We start from the raw sequence: 22,032 nt of genomic DNA on the forward strand, positions 1-22,032 counted from the left end.
GGTGTCATGAACACCCAAGTGGGTGAAAGGACAGAGCTGTCATTTCCTATAATTGGGAAGAGGCAGGTTTGAGGGGAGAAATCAGGAGCATTGCTTTGGATTATTAGGCTTCAGAAGCCCGGTGGGCATTTAAGCAGAGATGCTGGGTAGGCTTGTGGATATGACGAGTCTGGGATTCAGATGAGGCCGGGATCAAATACCTAAATTTGGAAGTCATCAGTGACAGATGGTACCTAATGCTCCAAGCCTGGATGAGAGCTCCCAGAGCATGAGTGAAGGGAGAGAGGGCTTTCTCCAAAATTCAGAGGTCTGAGAGGCGAGCTGGACCTTGCAAAGGAGTGTGAGAAGGCAGTGCTTATGAGGTAGGAGACCCAGAAGTGCGTGATCTCTTGGAAGTCAAGTGAGGAAAGTGTTCCTAGAAGGGAGGAATGATAAAACATGCCTTAGTCCTTGCTTTACTGGTAAGACTTTTGGGGTACCTGGGTGAGAAAATGATGTGCTTCAGGACCCATATGGTTTCAATAAGAAAGTGCCAGGTTCAAATAAGTCCTAGGCTGGTTATTCAGAGAAAAAGACAAGATGCGGAAAGACAGTCTGATGTAATGACAAGTAGATGGATTAGAAATTCCTTGACTAATGACACCCAGGGGCACACATAAGTGAATGAGTGTCAACCCCAAAGGAAAGTCCTAGTGACATGTCACTGGCTTCTGCCCTTGGCCTGCTCAACATATCAGTGACTTCTATCAGTGATAACTACACTTGACCGCAATCAGAACAATATAAGAGGCTTGCTAAAATTGAGCCTCCCGGTGTCCACCCCAGACCTACTGAACCTGAATTTGCCAGGTGGCACTGGGACAGAGAGCTAAAGGAAGGCCTGAGTTAAAAGAAGGAATTGAGGGAGGAGGTTGATTGAAAGTACAGCTAAAACCCAGCTAAATGGAATGGGGAATGTGCTGGATGACGGCTTTGGGCTCCAAAGCAATCTTAGCAGGTAGACACGCAGGTAGAATATAGCTGGGTCAGTTTGGAATCTTGCATTTGCCTCTGGAAATCAGCCAGATGTGAGATGGATGGAGGAAACCTAGCTGGATCTGAGACCAATTTGGGACTCTCGGTGATGAACTGTGTGATCTCAAGCTGCACTGACAGGAGAGAAGGGACATGATCCAGCCATGCCCTCTTTGGCCCCTAAAGCACCCTCTCCCTGGTGCAGAGGACACCCCAGAGGGAGGTCAGAGGTGCAAGACCAAGATCATGAAAGGGCTCCACCCAGAGAGAAGCAAATGTTCAGCCTGGAAACTCAGAAGGAACCAAGGACTAATATGGAGAAGGACTTACTGTGGGATCCAACAGGGTAGACCCACATTCAATGAAGGAAAACTAGTAGGCTAGTAGGACATGATCCTAATGGGGTGGGAGGAAGGTCTTTCTAACAGTAAGAGAAACCCAGAGAGAGAGAAGTCGTGAGCACTTTGCCAAAGGAATTGTTAAACTTCTATACACTCCAAATTAGCATTGTTGCAATGTACTGTTTTATTTCTACATGTATATGTTTTATGGATATATGCATGCCTTTCCTAGACCATAAATTCCCTGAGGAGTTACTTGCCCAGAGTCCAGCGCAAGCCCTGCCCCATGCCGTGTGCTCGGCAAATGTTCTTTGAATGAATGAGTTGATTATGGCTGGACGTTGCCAAGCCTGCTGTAGAGGTGATTCATGCTACGTGACTGTTAATGTTCCTTCTAAAAGAGCAGATCCTATGATTTCTGAAAAACTGCACCCAAACCAGTTCCCTCTGGAGACACATTCATTCTTTGCATCTTGACAGTCTATTTGGAAGTTAGATAATATAAATTATTTAATTATTATGTCTAATATTCAACTGTAATATTAGTCCTAGGTTTAAAGCTCAGCCTGGTATTAAGTAAGTATGAGGGGTAATAACTTTTGCCTCCAATGTTTCTGTACTCCACACAGAAAAGTGCAAAACCCCATCTGTTAAGGAAATCTGATCCTTCCAGCTGTGACCCAGTTTGGGGATTTACCCTCCAGGCCTCTTTTCAAGTAGATGTCACCGCATCTCCCCTGGGGGGATTTACTGGCTCGTGGGCTGGTGTGATCTGCCCTGCAGGTGCCTGCGGCCGCCTCCCTTGGCCAGCTGTGGCTCACCTCAGAACGTCATGCCATCAGAGGCCTGGTCTAGCTGAGAAGTTAACCCAAAGGGCTTCGGTAGAGTAGCCTCTACAGTTACCAAGTCAATCAATGCACATCACGTCCTCCTTAAGACACCCCAAAACAAAGCCAATTCTCGGGTCCATGGATCAGAGCCTGGAGCTCTCCTAAAATCTGAGGCAGCTTTCAAAGCCACCGCTCTGCTCTCTTCCCCAGGGAGGAGTGGACATACTGTAGTAATGCATCCAGGGGAGGGAACCACGTGTCCAGAGAGCATTTACCTCCTACCGGACACTGTGCTGGGAGCCATCTCATTTCACCCTCACAGCAATCCTATGAGGTGACATTAGTGGCCCCTGCATAAACAGGGCAAGGGTATCTCAGATAAGTTAGCGCAGCTGCCCGAAGTCACACCGACGGAAGTGGAGGGGTCAGTATCTGAACTCTGGTCCGCTCAGCCTAGAGCTGTGCTTCTTTTTTCCTCACGGCAACCAGAGCGATCTTAAAACAAAAGCCAGATTAGGACACTCCCTTACCAAAATGCCCCAGTGACTGCCTCTCACCCAACTTCTGCAGGACGCTGCCTGCTCCGGGCCCTGCCTGCCTCTCTTTCCACATCCTCTACTTCTTCTCGCTCTGGCTCTCTCCCTTCCAGTCCTACCGGCCTTCTTCCTGTTCCTTGGAATCGCTGAGTCCCTGAGACTCAGGGCCATCATACTTGCTGTTCCCTCTGCCTGGAAAGCTGTTCCCCTAGTGCTATGCAGATCCCTCTGACTTCATCTAGGTCTCTGCTCCAGTGCCCCCTCCTCAGGGAGGCTCTTCCCAACTACTCTACCTGAAAGACACCCCTTTCCCCACCACTCTCTAACTAGCCCTTACGCTACACCTGACGTTTCTCAGCAGCACTCACCATACCTGCGCGCGGATTCCTGGCGAGTAGACTGCCTGCTGCCGGTGCCCCCACTAGAACGCAAGCCCCACGGGGCAGGGACTCTGCATCATTCGCTGCTGCAGCCTCAGCCCCAGGCTCAGGGCCCAGACGCGTAGCCAGCGCACACCAAGTTGGGCTGTTGCGCACCTTTTACCCTCTGCTACCTCCGCTTGGTCCCAGCTCACAGAGCCCTGCTACACATTAGCTGGCTAACCTTGGCCAAGGTACCTCAGCTCTCCAGAGAAACCTTCCATTTGCTGATACCACTGGCCCTGACAAAAGAGGGGACTGCTATTTCACCCCTCCCTGGAGACCGCATCGTTCCCTTGCTCTGATATTTGTATGACACTGCCAGTTTTAGAATTTTGTGATTTTATCAGAGAAGAGACATCTGGGGCAACTGATGAAACAAAAGGATAATTATATTTCACAAAGAGAAAAAAAAAACCTTCAAAACAATGAATTTTCTATGTATTGCTAGAATAGACAATTAGCTCATATAATGCCTTCCAGCATCATTTCAAAGCTGATAGAAATGGAATGATTAAAGGAGAGTTATAAAGAGCTGTATGATCTGTCACTGAACCAAACAGAGGGCTTCTAAAAGTGGAATTTCTGAGATTCCACCCATACAAATCTCCAAGCTTACAAGGGGATTGAGGCAGAAGCTGATCATAATCCAGAAGAAGGCCAGTATTCAACAGAACAGTTTCTAGAGATAAAATTATCTCTGTTTTCGGAACGTAATTTGTCTCCCTTGATGTATAATCCCCGCCCTTCCTCATAAGGTGGCCGGAAGGTGGTTCATTTTCCATAAAACATTTCACACTCTGTAGAAATATTACGTAAATAAACAGAGGGTGGTTCAATTTCAAAACTCTGGATTTATTTTGAATTTATTGGATGCAGTCTATCTAAACATTGTTTTACTTGTGGAAATTCCTTCCTGCGTCTGAAGGGCTTTTGTTTGCTGGACTTTCGTAGTTTTTCTCTTCTTTCTTAGTACATGTAATACTTCAAAGGAACTCCTGACTTTGGGCCTTGGTCAAGCTCAGAGGGTGAAATACCAAAGTGATAAGAGAATGGTCTTCTGGGAAAATTTCAGCCAATGTCTTAGTTTACAACTTTTAAACAATCCATCCACTCACTCACTCTCACAGGTGGGAGATAATAAAGCTTCACTGTGTAGCCAAATACCAGAACAGATAAAATGCTGCCAGTGATCGCACATCCAAAGAAGGAAGAAAAAAGGAGTTTGTGTTTATTTTTGAATTCCACTGCTTGGCTTCAGCAGAAGTTGCAGAGAAAAAATTAAAAGGTATGGATGGGAAGTGAAGTGGAGGAATGGACACAGGGCAGTGGTGTCCTGAGTGTGTTGTTTACAGAATAAACCACCCAGAACATTGTATCTTCATGCAGACTTCTCCTGCCAGATTTAACCCTTTCTGTGCTGTATTTGATAACAAAGTTTGAATATTCCTTAACACTTTCAATCAGCAGACAAGTGTTCACATTCTTTAGCAACAGTGATAAGTTTATCTGATATTCAAACATGAATTATATCTAGCTTCCTTCATACATACCGCATGCTAACACTCAGCACCTAATGCTCACACTAAAATACCCTTTTTATGGCTTGAATAATCTTCCAAAGGGTTTTTTAAAAAGTAAAAGAGAAAAAAGGCTACAGGTGCTTGAAGTATTATTTATAAGCATTACTGAAATTCTTGTAGAGTGACCAGTTTAGGCTCCATTCTTAAAGAGTCTTTGAACTGTGACATTATCTTCCAAGAGTACTTTTTCATTAAAGAGCCATGTTTCCATATACTTGGCAGTTGTCAAAGAGGAAAAAGAGACAGCATATAATGTGCAGCTTCTTACAACCAAAATGTGTGCATTTTAATGTTTAACTTACTTTTTCATTCCACGCCCACAGTCCAATTCCAAGAAATGCTATTCCCAAAAACTGAAAAAAAGGGAGAAAGTGGTGTAAGTATGAAGGTAAATGCCATGTTTTTACGAGTACAAACAAAGTTTTCAATCAATTTTTTGGTTACTTTACCTGCTGAGAAATAGTTTTCTCTAAAACCTGACTAACAGTCTTTAACAGGAAAAGAAATACCATCATCCCCTTGATTAAAGTTATTACAGTATTAAGAAGGGCACCTGCTTACTGTTAATGTTAAGCTTAATGCTTAACAGATCATGAAGAATAATAATTAGGTAGAATCTTGAGTAAAATTAAAGGCATCAATAATGTTTAACGCTGCCTTTTGGATAGGAGAGGAAACAGTGAGTAAATCTGAGCATGATGTTCACTAGAAAATGGATAACTAGGGGCATGGATTTAGAAGAGCTGGAGATTCTCTCCTCGCCATCATGCCACCATGAATGGGCTGGGGCACGGAGGGCATGTCGAAGTCCCCAGTGTCCCTCCACAAGCTCTTTATCACTCCTTCAAAAGGGAACATGAGGGACCTCTCTGGTGGCACAGTGGATAAGACTCTGCGCTCCCCATGCAGGGGGGGCCCGGGTTGGATCCCTGGTCAGGGAACTAGATCCCACACGCATGCCACAACTAAAGAGCCCGCCTGCCACAACTAAGACCCGGTGCAACTAAATAAATAAATAAATAAAAGGGACCGTGAACCTTATCAAGTCCAGGGTGACCCAAAGAAAACACCTGGATTCTTCTGTTTGTCAGAAACTTAAAATACTTATATTGCAGTTGAGAGGGCGTCCATGACTCGGCCTGGTCTCAAGTCAGTGCTGTAACTTCATGCATAACACAGAGTACACAAATGACACCTGAGATTGAGTTGAAAAACACACAGACTCCCTCAGCCTTCCATCAGCTGCACGGAGTATGGGGCTGGGGAGGGGACCAGTCAGTACCCAGGGGGACGGTCCATTTTAATTAGTTCTCACTGTATTCCAACTCAAAGCTTTAAGATACACATTTTCCCACCACATTTTAACATCTCTGAAATTGGGATGTGTCTTAAAATCGATGATGGCTCATAGTTTGCTTTTTTTCCCCTTGATTGTACCTAAAATAATGGTGTGTCATATAATCAGAGTTTCACAGGTTTGGTGACATGTTGCACAGGGCTGTCCACCCACTAAGAGCTCAGCATCAGGACTGGGTGTAACTGGCCACGAAGAAAGACACATCTTAGTTCTCATCTTTATTATCCATAGCAGCTCTGAGTTTCCTGTCCAAACAGTGAAGTGAAAAGACGGTGGGCAGGTTGACAAGCAGTTTCAGTCTCACGGCAGCTGTTTATTTTACTAACATCTTGATCAAGTTAAATGTCAGGGAAGCTGTCCACTGAGAGGGGGGCGTGGAGAAAACAAGAGTGAGGGTGGTTACTCTCTCCAGTTTCAGGGAAATCTGAGAAGGGTCCACCTGGCGAGGTCTTAGCCATTCGCAGCGGGGAGTTACTGACACTTTGTAGGCAACGGCTAATAAATCCGAAAGGGCTGGGAAAACAGCAGGAGCAGGGGGAAAAGAGGGGACTGAAAAAAACACAAAGGAACGACTGCTCTGAAAAGGTGGTGGTGTTTTTAAAAGCAGAACCTTCCAAATCCCCGGACGATTATCTGACACTGTAGTGAGATAGCATTCAATGCCTTCTGAGTCCCTACACAGAAAAGCTCAGCAATGTGTCCTTGATTTAGCAAAAACCGAGGACCCCTTTTTTCCTACCCTTGCTCACAGAGGTTTGAAAAGTGTTCAGAAAAATTTGTCTTCAACATCCCAACAAAAAAACCCACTACACTCGGCCCCTCTACTGCCCAGGCCAGAATGCTATTTTGCTTTACAGTTCTGATATGAAGCCACAAATGCACCAGTCCCCCAAATGACTCAAAAGGTTTTGGGGACTCTGTAGTACACAAATAAAGCAATTCAGCACGTTACTCTCATATTCACAGGTCCTAGGCACAGTAGGGTAACAAGGGGCAAGTGCACACACAGGAGCCCTTCAGACCTTAGAAGACACGGAGCGCTTGACTTCATCCACATTGACATCAAACACAGCCCAGTGAAATGCAAGACTTTCTCATGCTAAAGCTCTTTGTGGACAAAGGTTCGGTCACTTCCCTGATGCAGTATTTAATCACAGTGTCACCTCAAGCAATGGGTGAGATGTTGTGGCAGAGGACATAGTGGTCCATTGTCCCTCTTGCTGTCGAAGAGGGTGGACGTATCATTGCTGAGGGCCCCTGCCTCATCGCTAACATTAAACTTCTCTTTATTACTTTCCAGGCACTCTGCTTAGTGCTTTGTACGCCGTGTCTCTCTTAAGCGTCACAATAATTTTGTTCTGAAATAGGCACTATTATTAACCCCATTTTAAGAATGAGAAACATGAGGCTGAGACAGTTTAACCCTCTCAAAGGCACACAGCTTCCGAGTGGAAAAGCAGAGATTTGAACCAAGATGAGTCTAAACATCAACATGCGTGTTCTTACCAGTTTTGACACATCCCCCTTTTCTCCTATGGGACAGAAAGTGGAGGCATTCAGGTTAGAATTATATGGGATGTGACATGGGCATCATATAGTCCCTCCCCAGGAAACAAAGGGAAGTTGAGGAGGTAAAAAGAGATGAAAACCTTGCCTTCACATTAAGAACTGGTCGTAGAACAGACGTTCCCCGTGCTGGTGTCATCAATGGAGTAAAGCGGAAAACAGAAAACGTCAGTGGTGGGTCAACTTTCTCCTCTTTGTATGGAGTTCTCCTCTCTCTTCCTGGCACTTTGGAAAACCTTTTTCTTTCCCACATCATATATAAACAGATTGGAAACCAAGTTTTCATCAAAGAAGAGAAAAAAATCAGGACCTAAAGAAGACTCACAATTTCCTTTGTAATCTTGCTCCAATATTTCCTGCCTTAAGTGTGACTTTCCAAACAAGGTTTGAGAATTTGGAGAAAGAACACTGAATTTGAAGTCCAGGAAAGCCGTCAATAGCTAAGTGAGTGCCGCAGGGCCAGGGCCTAAACCCGTACATACCTTTGCTGCTCCATCACCAGTAAACGTCCTCCCAATTACTCTCAGCCCATATGTTTTGCTTTAAAATCAAGTTGATCCAGCTCCAAATAATTAAACAGAGAAGAGCCAAAAAAACAGAGACAGGCACGCAGCCCCTTGAAGCACACTGAGTTTCCCCTTTCCCACCTCCCAAAGAAAAGGCAACCATAAACCCCCAGACTGACCTCATTCTGAAACCCAGAGGCCACCTTACAGGGAACAACCAAGAACATTAAAGTCAGCTCTTTATTCCTTTGAAACAGAAATAACCAGATCTGAGGCATCTTCCCATGCAGCAGGATATGCGAACACACAGTCAAATGTTAGTCTACCCAATTTTTGATGATTTAAAATGAATATTAATTTTGCCAACATTTGTTGAACGCTAAGTATGAACTAAGCACCGTGCTAAGTATTGTGTTTTATAAGAGCACTGCCTAGTACAGTAGGCCCCAGCTACTGGGCATCTGAAAGGTGGTTAATTAAAACCGAGATGTGCTAGTAGGTGTAAAATATACACTGGATTTAAAACACTTAATAGGAATAAAAAGAATGTAAAAGATCTCATTAACAACTGTTCATTTATTGATTTTTAATTGAAGTGTAGTTGATTTACAATCTTGTGTTAGTTTCAAGTGGACGGCAAAGTGAATCAGTTATACATATACATATATCCACTCTTTTTCAGATTCTTTTCCCACATAGGTCATTACAGGGTATTGAGTAGAATTCCCTGGGCTATACAGTAGGTCCTCGTTGTTTATTTTATATACAGTAGTGTATATCTGTTAATCCCAAACTCCTAATTTATCCCTCCCCCCGCTTTCCAGTTTGGTAACTATAAGTTTGTTTTCTACTTCTGTGAGTCTATTTCTGTTTTGCAAATAAGTTCATTTGTATCACTTGTTTAGATTCCACATATAAAGTATATGAGTGATATCATGTGATATTTGTCTTTCTCTGACTTATTTCACTTAGGATGAAAATCTCTAGGTCCGTCCATGTTGCTGCAAATGGCATTATTTCATTCTTTTTTATGGCTGAGTAATATTACAGTTGTTTTATTTTTGAGTACATGTTGAAATGATAATACTTTGGATATATTGGGTTAAATATATTAAAATTAATTTCACTTATTTCATTTTACTTTTTTATTGAAGTATAGTTGACTTAAAATATTATATTATTTTCAGGTGTACAACATAGTGATTCAATATTTTTATAGATTATACTCCATTTAAAGTTACAAAATAGTGGCTACATTTCCGTGTGCTGTGTAATATACCCTTGAAGCATATTTATTTTATACATAATTTTTAAACTACAGCCACTGGAACATTTAAATTATATATGTGGCCTGCACTATATTATTATTGGAAAACACTGTTCTAAAGTGTCCCACAATAATCCCATGCAGTAGTAGTAGTATTATCCCCATTCTATAGAAAAGAAAACTCAGACTTAGAAACATTGAGTAAGTCTCCCAAGATTACTTAGGCACCTGAGCTGGTTGCTCAGGAAACCTGACTTCTCAGTCCAAGCTAAAAACCATTATAGTACTTTGCTAATGTGCATAAAATCTTTGTCCAGCCAAATAAGGGATGGAGAATTATACTGCAACTCATGTCCTAAGACTCAAAATCGCTTCTTTAATTTCTAGGTGTTCAAGGCAAAGGTATGTTTTCCTGACTGGGAGCAAGGACGGCACTAGGTAGAAACAGAGAGTGGCGTGCTGATGGAAGCCTGCCGGGCTGGGCAGGACAAGAGCCCGCAGAGCTGATCCTTAGGAAAAGCTGGAGAGGAAAATGGCCCTAGGATGTGACCAGGGTGCCGGGGCTTCTCTGCCAAGGAGGGTCACGTCTGCCCCCTTTTCTCCGAGGCCTACAAATAGAAAATCTCTTCCTCAATCTGTTGTTTTCACCCTTGCTGAGCCTCCAACAGATTAGAAATGGACCAGTGCTCCATTCTAACTGGTACAAAAATGGGTACTTCAAGAAGCCATTTATCCATCTATCTACAACCTTCAACAAATATTCTCGAGTTCCTACTTTGTGCTAGGCACTGCTTTTGTCTTGGGATAAATGGAGGTAAGAAAACAGATTTCTCGGGGGAAGGAAGCGGGGGTGTTACTAGTTGCCTCCAGCAAAGAGAACTGGGGCAGGGGGCGGGGGGTGGGAGAAGAGGAAGGCTCTTCCTAAGAACCCTTTTGGGTCTTCTGAAGTTTGAACCATTTTAATGTATCGCCTATTCAAAATACAAGTTTTTGAATGTTTACAAAAAAAAAAAGATAGATTTTTATCAAATAAAGTGTAAAAGGCAAAACCACCCTTGATGGTGCTCTATAGGAGAAAAAAATAAGGCCAATACAAACTGTAAGAGGGAGATCTGACCTAGAGAGCGGTCCAGGAAGGCTTCCCTAAGTAAGGGATGTAGGAACTGGGGTCTGCAAGATGAGATGATGTTAACTGGCAAAGAAAGGAAGGAAGTTTCAGGCAGAGAGAAGAGAATGTACAAAGGCCCTGTGGTGGGAGAAGCACAGCAAGTAAAGGGGTCTAAAAGGTGACCGGTATGGCTGGTGCACAGAGAATGGGGGAAGGGGGGAAGGTATGGCAGGTTTGCAATGAGAGATGCAAGCAGGACCAGCCCATGCAGGGCCTCCTAAGCCACATTAAGGAATTCAGTCATCTCCCTAAGAGTGACGGGAAGGCATTCAGGGCCGTATGTATGTAGTCGGCTGAGGTGGGGTGAGAAGGCAGGTCTTTATCAGATGTGGGCTTTGGAAAAATGATCTGAGTTGCAGAAAAGGTTGGAAGAGAGTTCAGAGTAGATGCACGGCAGCTAGAAGGAGGGCACTTTGGTCATGCAGACAAGACCCGATTGTGTCCTGGACTGAAATATGCTGGAGAAGCACACGGAATTGAGAGTATTTAGAAGTAAAACTGACGTTTTCAGTGATGCCTGGATATGGCGAAGGGGTGGGGGTAAGGGTGAAGGAGAGGGAGGTATAAGGATAATGCCTGTGTTTCTGGCATCTTCTACATGGAGACTCTGGCTCTTCTAAATCCATCTTATGTCCTCTGACAGAAATAACTCTCGGGTGTCAATTTCATAACTAGCTTGAGATCTAGCAGCATTTCTGAAGGACAGTTTTCTTTCATGGGTATTTTGGCTGCTATCTGAATTCTCTTGGAAACAAGTTTCAGCTTGTATACTTTTAAAAAATAAATGATTTAAAATCCATATACATGTCTATGACCTCCTACGACTTTTATTCATAAAAGGAAGCAGTTACGTATAGATGTACGTTAAAGTTCACAGGCAGTTCTTAAACAGACATCTTCAATCCTTTTTGCTTAAAAAATAGTAATTACGTCAATGGCATCTGCCCAGCACCCTGTGAACAGACTCAAAATAACAATGCAGCAAGGTAAACACAATAGAGGAAGATGAAAATCAGGTCAATCTTCTCACCTAATTGGAATCTCGAAAATATTATCCTAAATAACAATGGAAAGAACTGTTATTCTTTAATCATCCTGATGACATTGTTTTTAAAAGTTTTAAGCTCTGCCTGAATAAACAGGAGAGATGCATTTAAAACATTTGACACAGAAGAGAGGAAAGAGGAAGAATGCCATTAGGAAAGATGTATTTTCCTGAGCCTGCCACACATGGACGTTTCATTAAGATGTTTTTCTGACACTTGAGTGTGACCAACACTCCAGGTCTGGTGGGGTAGGTGAGGTGGAATAGTCCACACAAGTGTGCTAAATTCCTCTGTTAACCAAATCCATGTTCTCTCTATCAAGCGGGGGCTGACTGCAGGAACAAAATGTCTCTGGCATAATTCTTGCCATGTCCGAGGAGTAAATATGGGCTGGTGGAAAATTCAATGCACAGAAAGGCAATCCCAATTCTGCCACTGGGTCTCCACATCCCAGTTTGTACATTCAAACTGTCTGGAATCCTCATGATAAGATGGCGTGGCAGACAAAGTTCGAACTTGTAAACAGGACGTTCCCCATCCGAGCCAGGGTCAACCTCTCACTTCACTTCACCCACACGGCCTCCTCCAAGCGGCCTGAACACACACAGCTTGCAGAAGCCCAGCTCTGGAACTCTGTGGCTCTGTAATCTCAGGAAAGGTTCTTCATTCATTCAACACATATTTATTGAGCATCTACCGTGAGCCAGGCAGCCCTCTAGGGGCCCTGGATAAATTGGGAAGCAAAACAGACAAATGTGCCTCCTCTTGGGGCTGACATTCTAGTTGGGGCGAGGGGGGAAGGAAAGACAATAAAGAGAAACATATATGAGCTAGATAACAGGCAATTTTAGAAGCACTGCAGGAAAAGAGAACAGCATAAGGGGAATGAAATATGGTCCAGGGTGGAGGGAGGTGTGACATTGAAATAGAGCGGACAGAGCAAGTCTCCACTAAGAAAGCTACATGAGCAAACACATGACGGACATGAAGGAGTTGACTGATGGATGTCGGGGAACTGTGTTCCAGGCAAAACAGCAGCCCGGCTGAGGCGCTACGGCTGAGGCGTACAGGCTCGTGGGAGGCACAGCCACCCAAGGGCCGATGCGAAGGACAGAGAGTAACAGGAGCCACGCTGGTTGGGCTTTGAAGCCATGGCAGGTGGTGACTGTGATTTCTCCCAGAGACAGAAGGAACCACTGGAGGGTCTCCTGACTTCCTAGAGCCCCCTGGTCCTCATCTGTCCAATGGAGATACTAAGGGCACCTGAGGAAATGCACAAAACAACTACAGGAGTCAACGTGACAACGAGCGACCGGGTGAGATTCAAAACTCGAATCACATGCCCAGAATAGTTGGTACTTCCTACGCCTTAGCTCCCTCCCCGTCCTCAGGCCTTTCTCAGCCTCCTCCTCCCCGCCTCCCTGGACCTACCACGGGTCAGTGTGGCACCCTGCTTCCACTCCTGCCTACTCCGAGGATGAGAAAGCATCCTCGTTCACAGTGACCAGAGGGCCCTCTCTTCGCAACTTGCGCACCTCTCGCTGCATGTACCCTTAATTTGACATTTACACGCACGGGATTGTATAGGAGTGATGTGGCCTGAGGTCAGACTCCAGGAGCGCTGGGGGCTGTGTTAACCAGAGAGCATGTGCCTGTTTAAGGGACAGCAGCACCTGCCCTCCAATTAATCATCCCCTTCCCCTGACGCAGGCTGGAGGCTCCTTCCAGGAACAGTGTACACAATATCCCTGTGCATTTAGAAGAAACAGACTCTAGCCAGAATACCAAGATCAGGTTTAACCGCAAATCTTTTCTCTTTCTTATCCTAGCAATCTGGTTCATGAATTCTCGGTGTAATTGGCCCCAGAACTTGAAAACCTACTAATTCTGAAATCCCACATTACAATAAGTTTCTCCCCATCAGGGCTTCTTGATGCATCGTCCCTCTCCCTAATCTTATCACTCCTCGTTTTTATTTTATATCCTCTGTGATGTGTTTTGGTTTCATTATATCCAGTTTTAAAAACAGAATCTTTTTGGAAGAATGTGGGATATAAATTATCAGCAATATTGATGGGGACAACTTCTCCATCGACACGCCCCTTTTTCTGAAAACTGTCCCCTACCCTCAAGGGTGAGACCCTGCAGGCACGCCTGCCAAGGAGGGCCCACTCCCTCCCAGCCCTCTCTCTAGACTGAGGAGCAGGCTAGGGTGGGCTGTGCCTCAGGAAAAGTCACTTATTAAATATGAAGCTGAGCCAGAGGCTCTCTTCCCCAGAAATCGGGTGTTGGACGCAGTGATTTTTGTCAGCTTCAGTCTCCCTTATGCTAGAACAGACTGGGGTGCTGTGGATAGAGCATGGACACGTAGAAGCAGAAAAGAGACCAAGGAAAACCTCTGTTCCTGTCAGCTCTCTGCTCCTTATCCCCAGGACCCCTGGCCGCACTTCCTGATCCTGGGGTCCACGTAATGCCCCTGGGTTCCTATTGTACGTCTCCCCCTCCCATCTTGGCTCAAGCTACTTTGGGGGCTTCCTGTTACTTGCAACCAAGAGGGTCCTAAGACGCAAATAAGAAACCAGATTAAGTTCCCTCATATTTAGTCCTGTGACAAGATCACTGTAAACAGTTAAATGTGTGGAACAGGCATGAGCGTGATGGGGCTCGAGAGACTAATGATCTGGTGGAAAGTGCTGTTCCTTTCCAAACAGCTGAGTCGAGACTCCAGTGGTTCTGAACTACCGGGTAAGCTGTTGTGACTTGGTGAACATGAAGTTCAACAAGAAGTTAGACATGATTCAGCCACACTCTACCTGACGGAAAGGGCTGCCCTCTGCTTGCTTGTTGAATTTTGGAAGCAGCCAGAACCCAGGAAATGGTTCCCAAAGCAGAGCAGTTGTTCCCAAGCATGATGGACCCGTGTTTCCTCCTCCTGTTTTCCCAGAGAGGATGGAAAGGCTCTCTCCGCCTTTGAGCTTGCTCTGCACCAGCAGGTCAGAGCACCTCTTGAAGAAATGTCTACAATCCAGGGACAATCTTGTTCAGAAATTCCTGTGTTAGAATTTGGAGCTTAACATTTTGGCAAGAACTAGTCATCTGAGATGGGAGGGGAAAGAAAGCGGGAGGGCTATACAGGCAATAAAACCCATATTCCTCTTGGAAATTACTCAGGCAACGCAGGCACACAGAAAGGAACGTGGGGGATTATGTAATTTTGGATGGAAACATGGAGGCTGCAAATTTACAGCCCACTGATCTTTGTCTCAGTAAAAGCCAGGCTTACACCACCTGCGCTATTCCATCTGTAATTCTCTGATTCGATTAGACCAAGGCTAAGAAGAGACCAGAGAGATGTTCTAAAGGCTGAGGAGGACTGAGGGATAACTCAAGTATTTCAAACCACAGGTACGACAAGTAAGTTGTCTGTAGACAAACATCAGCCTTTGTGGGAATAAGCTCCTGCTGTTTGCATTAAACAACCAAGCAGTGCAGCAGCTTTGAAAGTTTAATACTTTCAGATGTATACTGCTTTTGTGTTGAAACACCTTAAAGTTTTAAAGAAACATCTTAGGCAAGACTTAAAGGTTAATGCAAAGAAAACTTAAAATAGGATTACTCTTTTTTAAAGCACAAGTAGGATTATACCTTTCAACTCATTTAGTAAGTACATACCTTCAATGTACACTGGGCACTATGCTAGGTGCCAGGGACAGAAAGGACATAACAGATGATCTCTTTTCTTAAGGAGCTAACTGTCGAGGGTCAGTGAGGGGAACAGATAAGTAAAACCAAGGCTCAAGCACAGGGGACGGAATGACGCCTTCCCAGAGACACGTTGCCATAGAAACACAGAGGCGAGGCTCTGGGATCGCTGTGCAGAGTCAGAGGAAGCTTCCTAGGAAGTGACACTTGAACTGAGATTTAAAGGGAAGGAGAGAGGAAGACCATCTCCTGCAGAGGAAGCAGCTTGTGCAAAAGGATCAAAGCCTGAAACAGCATGTCCCTCAGGAATCCGTAAATGCTCCCAGGGCTGGAGCAGAGACAACAGGCCAGGCCCCCGCCAAGCAGTGCTTCTCACAGCGTGGGTCCTGTTCCAGGGACTTGTTAGACATGCACATTCTCAGGTGGCCCCAGATCTACCTCCTCAGCAACTCTGGGGATGGGGCCCAGCAAGCCCCTCTTAAGAAGCCCTCCAGCTAATTGTGATACACAGTGAAGTCTGAGAACCACTGGGCTGGAGGTTGCTAAGCAGGGACCTTATCATGGCAGGCTGTCTGTGTCCTGGGGACCAAGGTACCACCAAGTTACCTGAAGCCAACCAAGGATTTTTAGCAAAACAGTGACAGGATCAGACTGCATTTTAGAAAAATCATTCCAGTACAGCATAGAGAATAAATTGAAGGGAGGTGAGACTGCAGGCCATGAGACAAGTTGGGAGACTCCTGCAGTCATCCTGGTGACACTGACACCAGCCCTGAAAGGCAGAGGCAGAGGCACTGGCAGTAGATGAAGACAGAAAAGAAGATTAAGGAGGAGACGCTACAGGACTTGGTGACAGGAAGCACAGGGTATAAGGTCAAAACCATGGTTTTCTAAACCACAATGCCTGGGTTTGAATCCTAAATATGTGACCTTGGGCAAGTCACTTAATCTCCCTATGCCTCAGTTTCCAAATCCATAAAATGGGGATATTAATTTCCATGAAAACAAGCTCCATGGGAGCAGAGATTCTTGTCTGTTTAGTTCATTCTGTACCCACCAAACTTAGAACAATGTGTGCATCACAGTAGGTCTTAAATAAATATCTGTCGAATAAATCAGTGAATTAGTTGTGGGAGATGAGGAAGAGAGAAGAATCTAAGAAAATTCCCAGGATTTTAACTTGATAGGCTACGGTGTCCTTTTCAAAGTTAGGGATACGGGTCAGTGAGAAGATTTTAGGAGAAAGATCAATTTTAGAATTCAGTCTTAGACACATTACAAACTCAGATGAATGTCAGACATGCACGTAAAAGTGTCCTGGCACAATTGTATGAGGGCCAGGAGGCCAGACAGCAGACTCGGGGTTAGAAATCCAGCTCCATCACTTACTAACTGTGTGACCTCAGACAAACAGTTTACTCTCTCAGTTCTCTATTTCTTCCTCTATAAAACGTGGAGATAGCAGTATCCATCTCATAGGGTCACTGGGGTAGATTGAATGAGATGATGCATATAATGTGCTTTGCAAAGGGCCTGGCACACGGGACACGCTCAGTGAATAATTGTTCCTGTGGTTATCGTTAAGGCCACATAAAGACTTTGTAGAGAACAGGACCAAGCCATCATCCCAGAGAACAGTAAGATTCATGGTGAAGTGCACAGAGGGAACTTGAGAGGAAACTGCAAAGAAGCAGACACAGGGGCAGCGGGAAACCAAGACAGACAGGTGCCCCCAAAAGCACAGATGGAGAGTCTGACACCTGTAATTATACATTAAGTCCAGGAGAGCCAGGGGCTGCTCTACTATGCAAAGGAGCTGAAACAGTGGAGACTGCTTGTGTTCAATTAAACTGAAAATAAAGTGTAGAGCAACGAGGAAACATTCAACACAATCGCTTCCCTTATTTCAAACTCCTTCCTGACCCCGGACACCACTGGCATCACCACCAGGCAATCCCCCCAGGACGTCTGGGCAACACCCAAGGTTAATTGAGAGGGATGGCAACTACCAAGAAGGAACTTGGGACTGGCCTTGGGTCACCTCTAGAATGGCTGGTAATGTCCTTTGCCTTGTGTAAGAGACAAAATGGGAACAGAGTTAGGCAACATGTTTCAAAGACTAACAGACTGGGTATCAGGAAACCCCAGGTTTAGTGCCAACCAGGACATTAACTAGCGTGTGAATTTGGTCAAGTCACTCTGGACAACAGCCTCCTCAAGTGTAAATGCAGAATAACAACTCCTGCCCCAGCTACGCAGGACTGTGGTGACCAACACAAGGGGAGGGAAGACATTTTGAAAAGGATGTGTGACACAGATACTGAATGTAATTAAAATATCACATTTTATCTACCTGATAAAATAACAGTGAGATACATGCTGTCGCTACTGGCTACATCATCGGAACATATGCAGCCCTAAAAATCAGTGCACAGTAGCTGTTCACGGAATCTGTGCTTATCTGGGTCTGTTTCCAGAGTATTTTATGTTAGAAGATAATTTTCTCGAGTTTCTGCACTTCCTATGAAGCGCTTGGAATTACAAATGAGTCATTTGTGACAGACTATCTTTTCAAGGAGATGTGTATAGCAGACAGCCTTGGAAGACAGAGATAGTGTTTATGGAGATCCTACAAAGGATCCAGCAGGCTTGCTGCCCATTATAAAAGTTTGGGTTCCCTAAACACAGGGTTCCCCTCCTATAACACAACTCCCTACGTATACAGGTGTTGACTGGCCCTCTCTGCATCACCCTACGGAAACTGGGGCTCAGGAAAAGAGTGAAAAATATTGACACACTGGCTACTAGTATTGCTGTGATTAACAAAGTCCTGTATCTCTGACCCAGGAGTCTGGTATCTCTGCCAGCATCCACGACACTGTGGTAGAGTAACTTGTTAGCTGGCAGGTAGGGCAAAATCTCAGATCCCTCACAGCTCTTGACATTTAGTGTTATTGTTTTACAGAAGAAGGGTGGGTGTTTCCCTCCCACCCAGCAGGTTGTTCTCTGGCACCCACAGCTTGCCCTGGTCTGCCCTGTTGGAAGTCAGCTCAGTCAGAGATGAGGGGGCAGAGGAGCAGTTAAGTCAGAGCTATTTCTAGTACTCTATTTTTTTTTTAACCTAATGCAAATACTCTCTGTGCCTATGTATCTGTGTGTTTTAAAATTTTGTTATGCCTTTTAAAAAAATGTGTTTCTTTATCCAAATATATATATATATATCTCCTTTCTTTTCAAAGAAATATAGAGACATTTACACATTTTCTGGGGGAAAAGGTGAGTCTCTTACTAAACAAATGTCTTTGCTATAGTCAATGTATAATGCTTTCATTTAAAAATGTTCTCATTTAACTGTAAATATTAAAAATTCTTCTAAGAAATAACTGCATGTTTCAGGTGAATTTTAGTAATCACATGCCTTACTTAGAAATAGTTGTTAAAGAACGCCAGGGGGATGTAACTCCAATTTTTCAGGCATTATACAGAGTGAGTGGAATGGTGGTGCCTACCCTCTCCACCCCCATCGCCCACTCATCACCCACTTGCATACCCTCCTCCCACCCCACTTAGGCAAAACCACTACAGGAAACCACATTCAGAGTGCACTGACTTCTTGTTAGAATTCAGAATGTGTAAAACGAAATCTTATTGATAACATTAGTAACAAAGGTATCTAAGAAATCATCTTGGAGAACCACAAGTTCATATTAAAACAGGAACCGAATTTTCTCCCAGTGGGCCTTTTGAAATGCTAAGTTCTAAGAGAAACATGCTACACCCTAGTAATGCCATATAGCCGTCTTAATAGCTATCACAGACGGTGTAATCCAGTTAACCATGCACAAAAAGACTAGCAGTAGGTACCTTCATTTCAAGCTCATTTTTCACATTTCCACACTCATGTTTAAAATCCCCTTAATGTTTTTACTGGATTGACGTCATCTTTCTGATGCTTTATATTCAATCACAACCTAAAACATCTTGAGAGATGAATGCAGGATACATGGAGCATATCTAGGAGGTCCAAATCCGTTGGTTATCACCTGAAAGGAGGCCTAGAGGCAACCAGCCCTTTGCTGTGGACGACAACTAAAGCTCCACATAACACGTTCTATACACCGAGGCGTCTTTGATAGGTCTTACTGGCTCAATGACTCACAAAGGAAGGGGCGGGAGAACGTCTGAAAACAAAAGGGCCCACTGCCGGCACCATTTAGTTATTCATTCTGTATGTTCAGCTCAGTTTTTCCTCTTTCCAACTTTTCATGACCCTATAAAAAGAAATGGAATGGATTCTTTTCAATCAAGAACATCAGCACTGCATACTAAGGAGGAAAGTGTTGGCTTAAGACAGGACCCATATAAACCACTGAATATCAACCTGTTCTCTCTAGTTAGGTATTTTTAACAGGGGAACTGGGTTGTGACAAAACACTCTTTTGTATGTTCTTTCATAGAAGAGTTTATTACACACGCTCTTAGAAATTAATTTACATATAGGACAAGCTGTAGCCGAACCATTCACAGCTTCAGGATGGAAGGCTGCTTTCTCAATAGGCACTGCCTTGGAAACTGTCCGTGTACGTGCACTCTGGAATTTCCCTTTTCTATTGGAATTGTTTGGAAGCGTCTCAAGAAGGACAGCAGCGTGAGTGATATGTGAATAAGCTGTACCTATTTCCTCTGGTTTAAAGATGCCCACAACTTTTTGCTCTCTGAACAAAAGCTGCATGACATTAAAGTGATTTGAAGACATAAAACAATGTGCTAGAGATCAACATGCTTGTAAAATGATTTACTAATCCAGATGAATGTAAAAAATGAATATGGAAACAGGAATATTTTTAAACACTAAGACCATTCATATTTTCCTGAAGTTAAAAGGAATAGTACAAAGGGACCAGATGAGACATGAACAGTAACACAATCAAATGAGCATGGTCTTTGGTGACAAACCATGGTTCAAATCTGGGCCCCAGCATTTACTAGATGTGACCCTGGACAAGTTGACAGACTCACAATTTTCTCACCCATAAATGGTGGCAATAATAGCATCCTCATAGGACTGATGTGAGAATATACGAGTTAAGATATGTGTTTGCATATAGTATGCGCTCAATGAACAGATTATTATTGCAGTTAAAAAATATCATGGAAAAAGTCTCTTCCTTAAGCATTATATAGGCTCACTTTTCAGATAACAAAAGGCAATCATCATGTCATCTGTGCGTTAGATTTTTTACTGGAGCCAAAATAGTATACACACTGTGGGAAAAAAGATTACAAAGAGGATTTTAAATCTTCCTTTTTTTCCCCCCCTTTTGCAAGAAACCTTTCACTCTCAATATAAGATTTCATTTAAAGCTGTTTAACCAGAGAGGGTCACCATGGGAAAGTAAACCGCTGACAGTATATATTAGGTTCACATTAATTTATAGAGGTAGCATAATGCCTATGGAAAATAAGCTGGCTGGATGCTTATGGTTTGCCCTTGAGTCTCAGCCAGGAGGGAAGTTTCATGCAATGTGATTAGTGAATGAGGAGACCCTGGGTAATTAATTAGTGCTCCATGTCAGTCCTATCAGATGGGCTTTCAGCCAGTAATGAAAAATAAGCCACCTGATTTTAACTTCCTCATCTCCATACTGACTTCCGTGTGAACATGACTTTGTCAAGCGCTTTAAATATTGAAGGAAGATTTTCTCCAAATCTCTTTTAAGACAAATCTCGCTTCCTTCGACACACATTTTAACTCTGGTAAATGGCACACTGGATGGGGAAGAATCAAAATAAGGAAGCTTGTGCGCAAATTCTCTGAGTGCCGAATTTAACTAAACTCACTTCATAAGTCCCTACAAGTGTGTGATGCTCAAAAGAGAAAAATGCGCCTATGGATGAACAGATTTACCATAAAAACCTAAGGGTCCACCAGCCTCTTAAAAAAGAAAGTCATTATAAAAACTGTGCATCAGTAACTTCTACTAGATATTATGATGCAGTTATCAGTGGGTTATTTATCTTTTTACTGTTTGCTTCATTAGCTGTTAAGTAATTTGTTTTTAATCCACAATTCCCTAGATATTTCTGCTATGTATTTTGTCCCCGTATGTCACCGTGGAGAGATGTCACCATGCCCAGATCTGCTGGTTTACATTGCTGCACAGGCAGTTCTCTGCTATCTATTACTATTTCAGTCAAGCTTCTTAAATTAGATTTAAAAGAGAAAAATAACTTTCCTAAATTAAATCAGTGCCTTTAAATGAGGTTGACCTTTGGGTAGATAATTTGCGTAAACATAAAATGAGTCCTGCACTCCCCTAAATCTCATCATTAGTCAGGCTCTCAAAACTGGGCTCCCAACATGAGGTAAGTGTGCATAGTTAAGATATAAACATTCTATTCTGGTTTATATAATATTTTTTCATTGTAGATGAAAGGCTCTACATCATTAATACTGTGTATAAATACCCACACATATAGGATCGAGAGAACAGTATATCCACACATGGAAACATATCTAAAAACGTCTTATGTTATAAAATGCGAGTCTCACAGGCTAAAATCATTATCTGTTCCATGCTGCAAAGGCCTGAGGTTTAAAGATACCAGGCTGTGCTTAATCAGAGAGGACGCTGTTACTGATCTTTGCTCACACACTGCTGGGGCTGAAAGGAGCCTCAGGTCTAGCAAAGTCATG

At 43.7% G+C, this 22,032-nt stretch overlaps 1 protein-coding gene across 7 annotated transcripts in view; it reads right to left on the minus strand.

Moving 5' to 3' along the window:
• TSPAN5 (tetraspanin 5) overlaps positions 1-22,032 on the minus strand; it is a 169,932-nt gene that overhangs the window by 25,301 nt on the left and 122,599 nt on the right. For 6 of the 7 annotated variants that reach the window (XM_082391768.1, XM_082391775.1, XM_082391773.1 and 3 more), the window contains exon 2: positions 5,026-5,076. The exons of the other annotated variant lie outside the window; for it this stretch is intronic. In XM_082391768.1, coding sequence (XP_082247894.1) covers positions 5,026-5,076 — 51 coding nt within the window. The remainder of the gene's footprint in view (positions 1-5,025; positions 5,077-22,032) is intronic. 7 annotated transcript variants of the gene reach the window in all.

Source organism: Balaenoptera borealis (genome assembly GCF_965194805.1).
Source record: "Balaenoptera borealis genome assembly, chromosome: 4".
Lineage (NCBI taxonomy): Eukaryota > Metazoa > Chordata > Mammalia > Artiodactyla > Balaenopteridae > Balaenoptera > Balaenoptera borealis.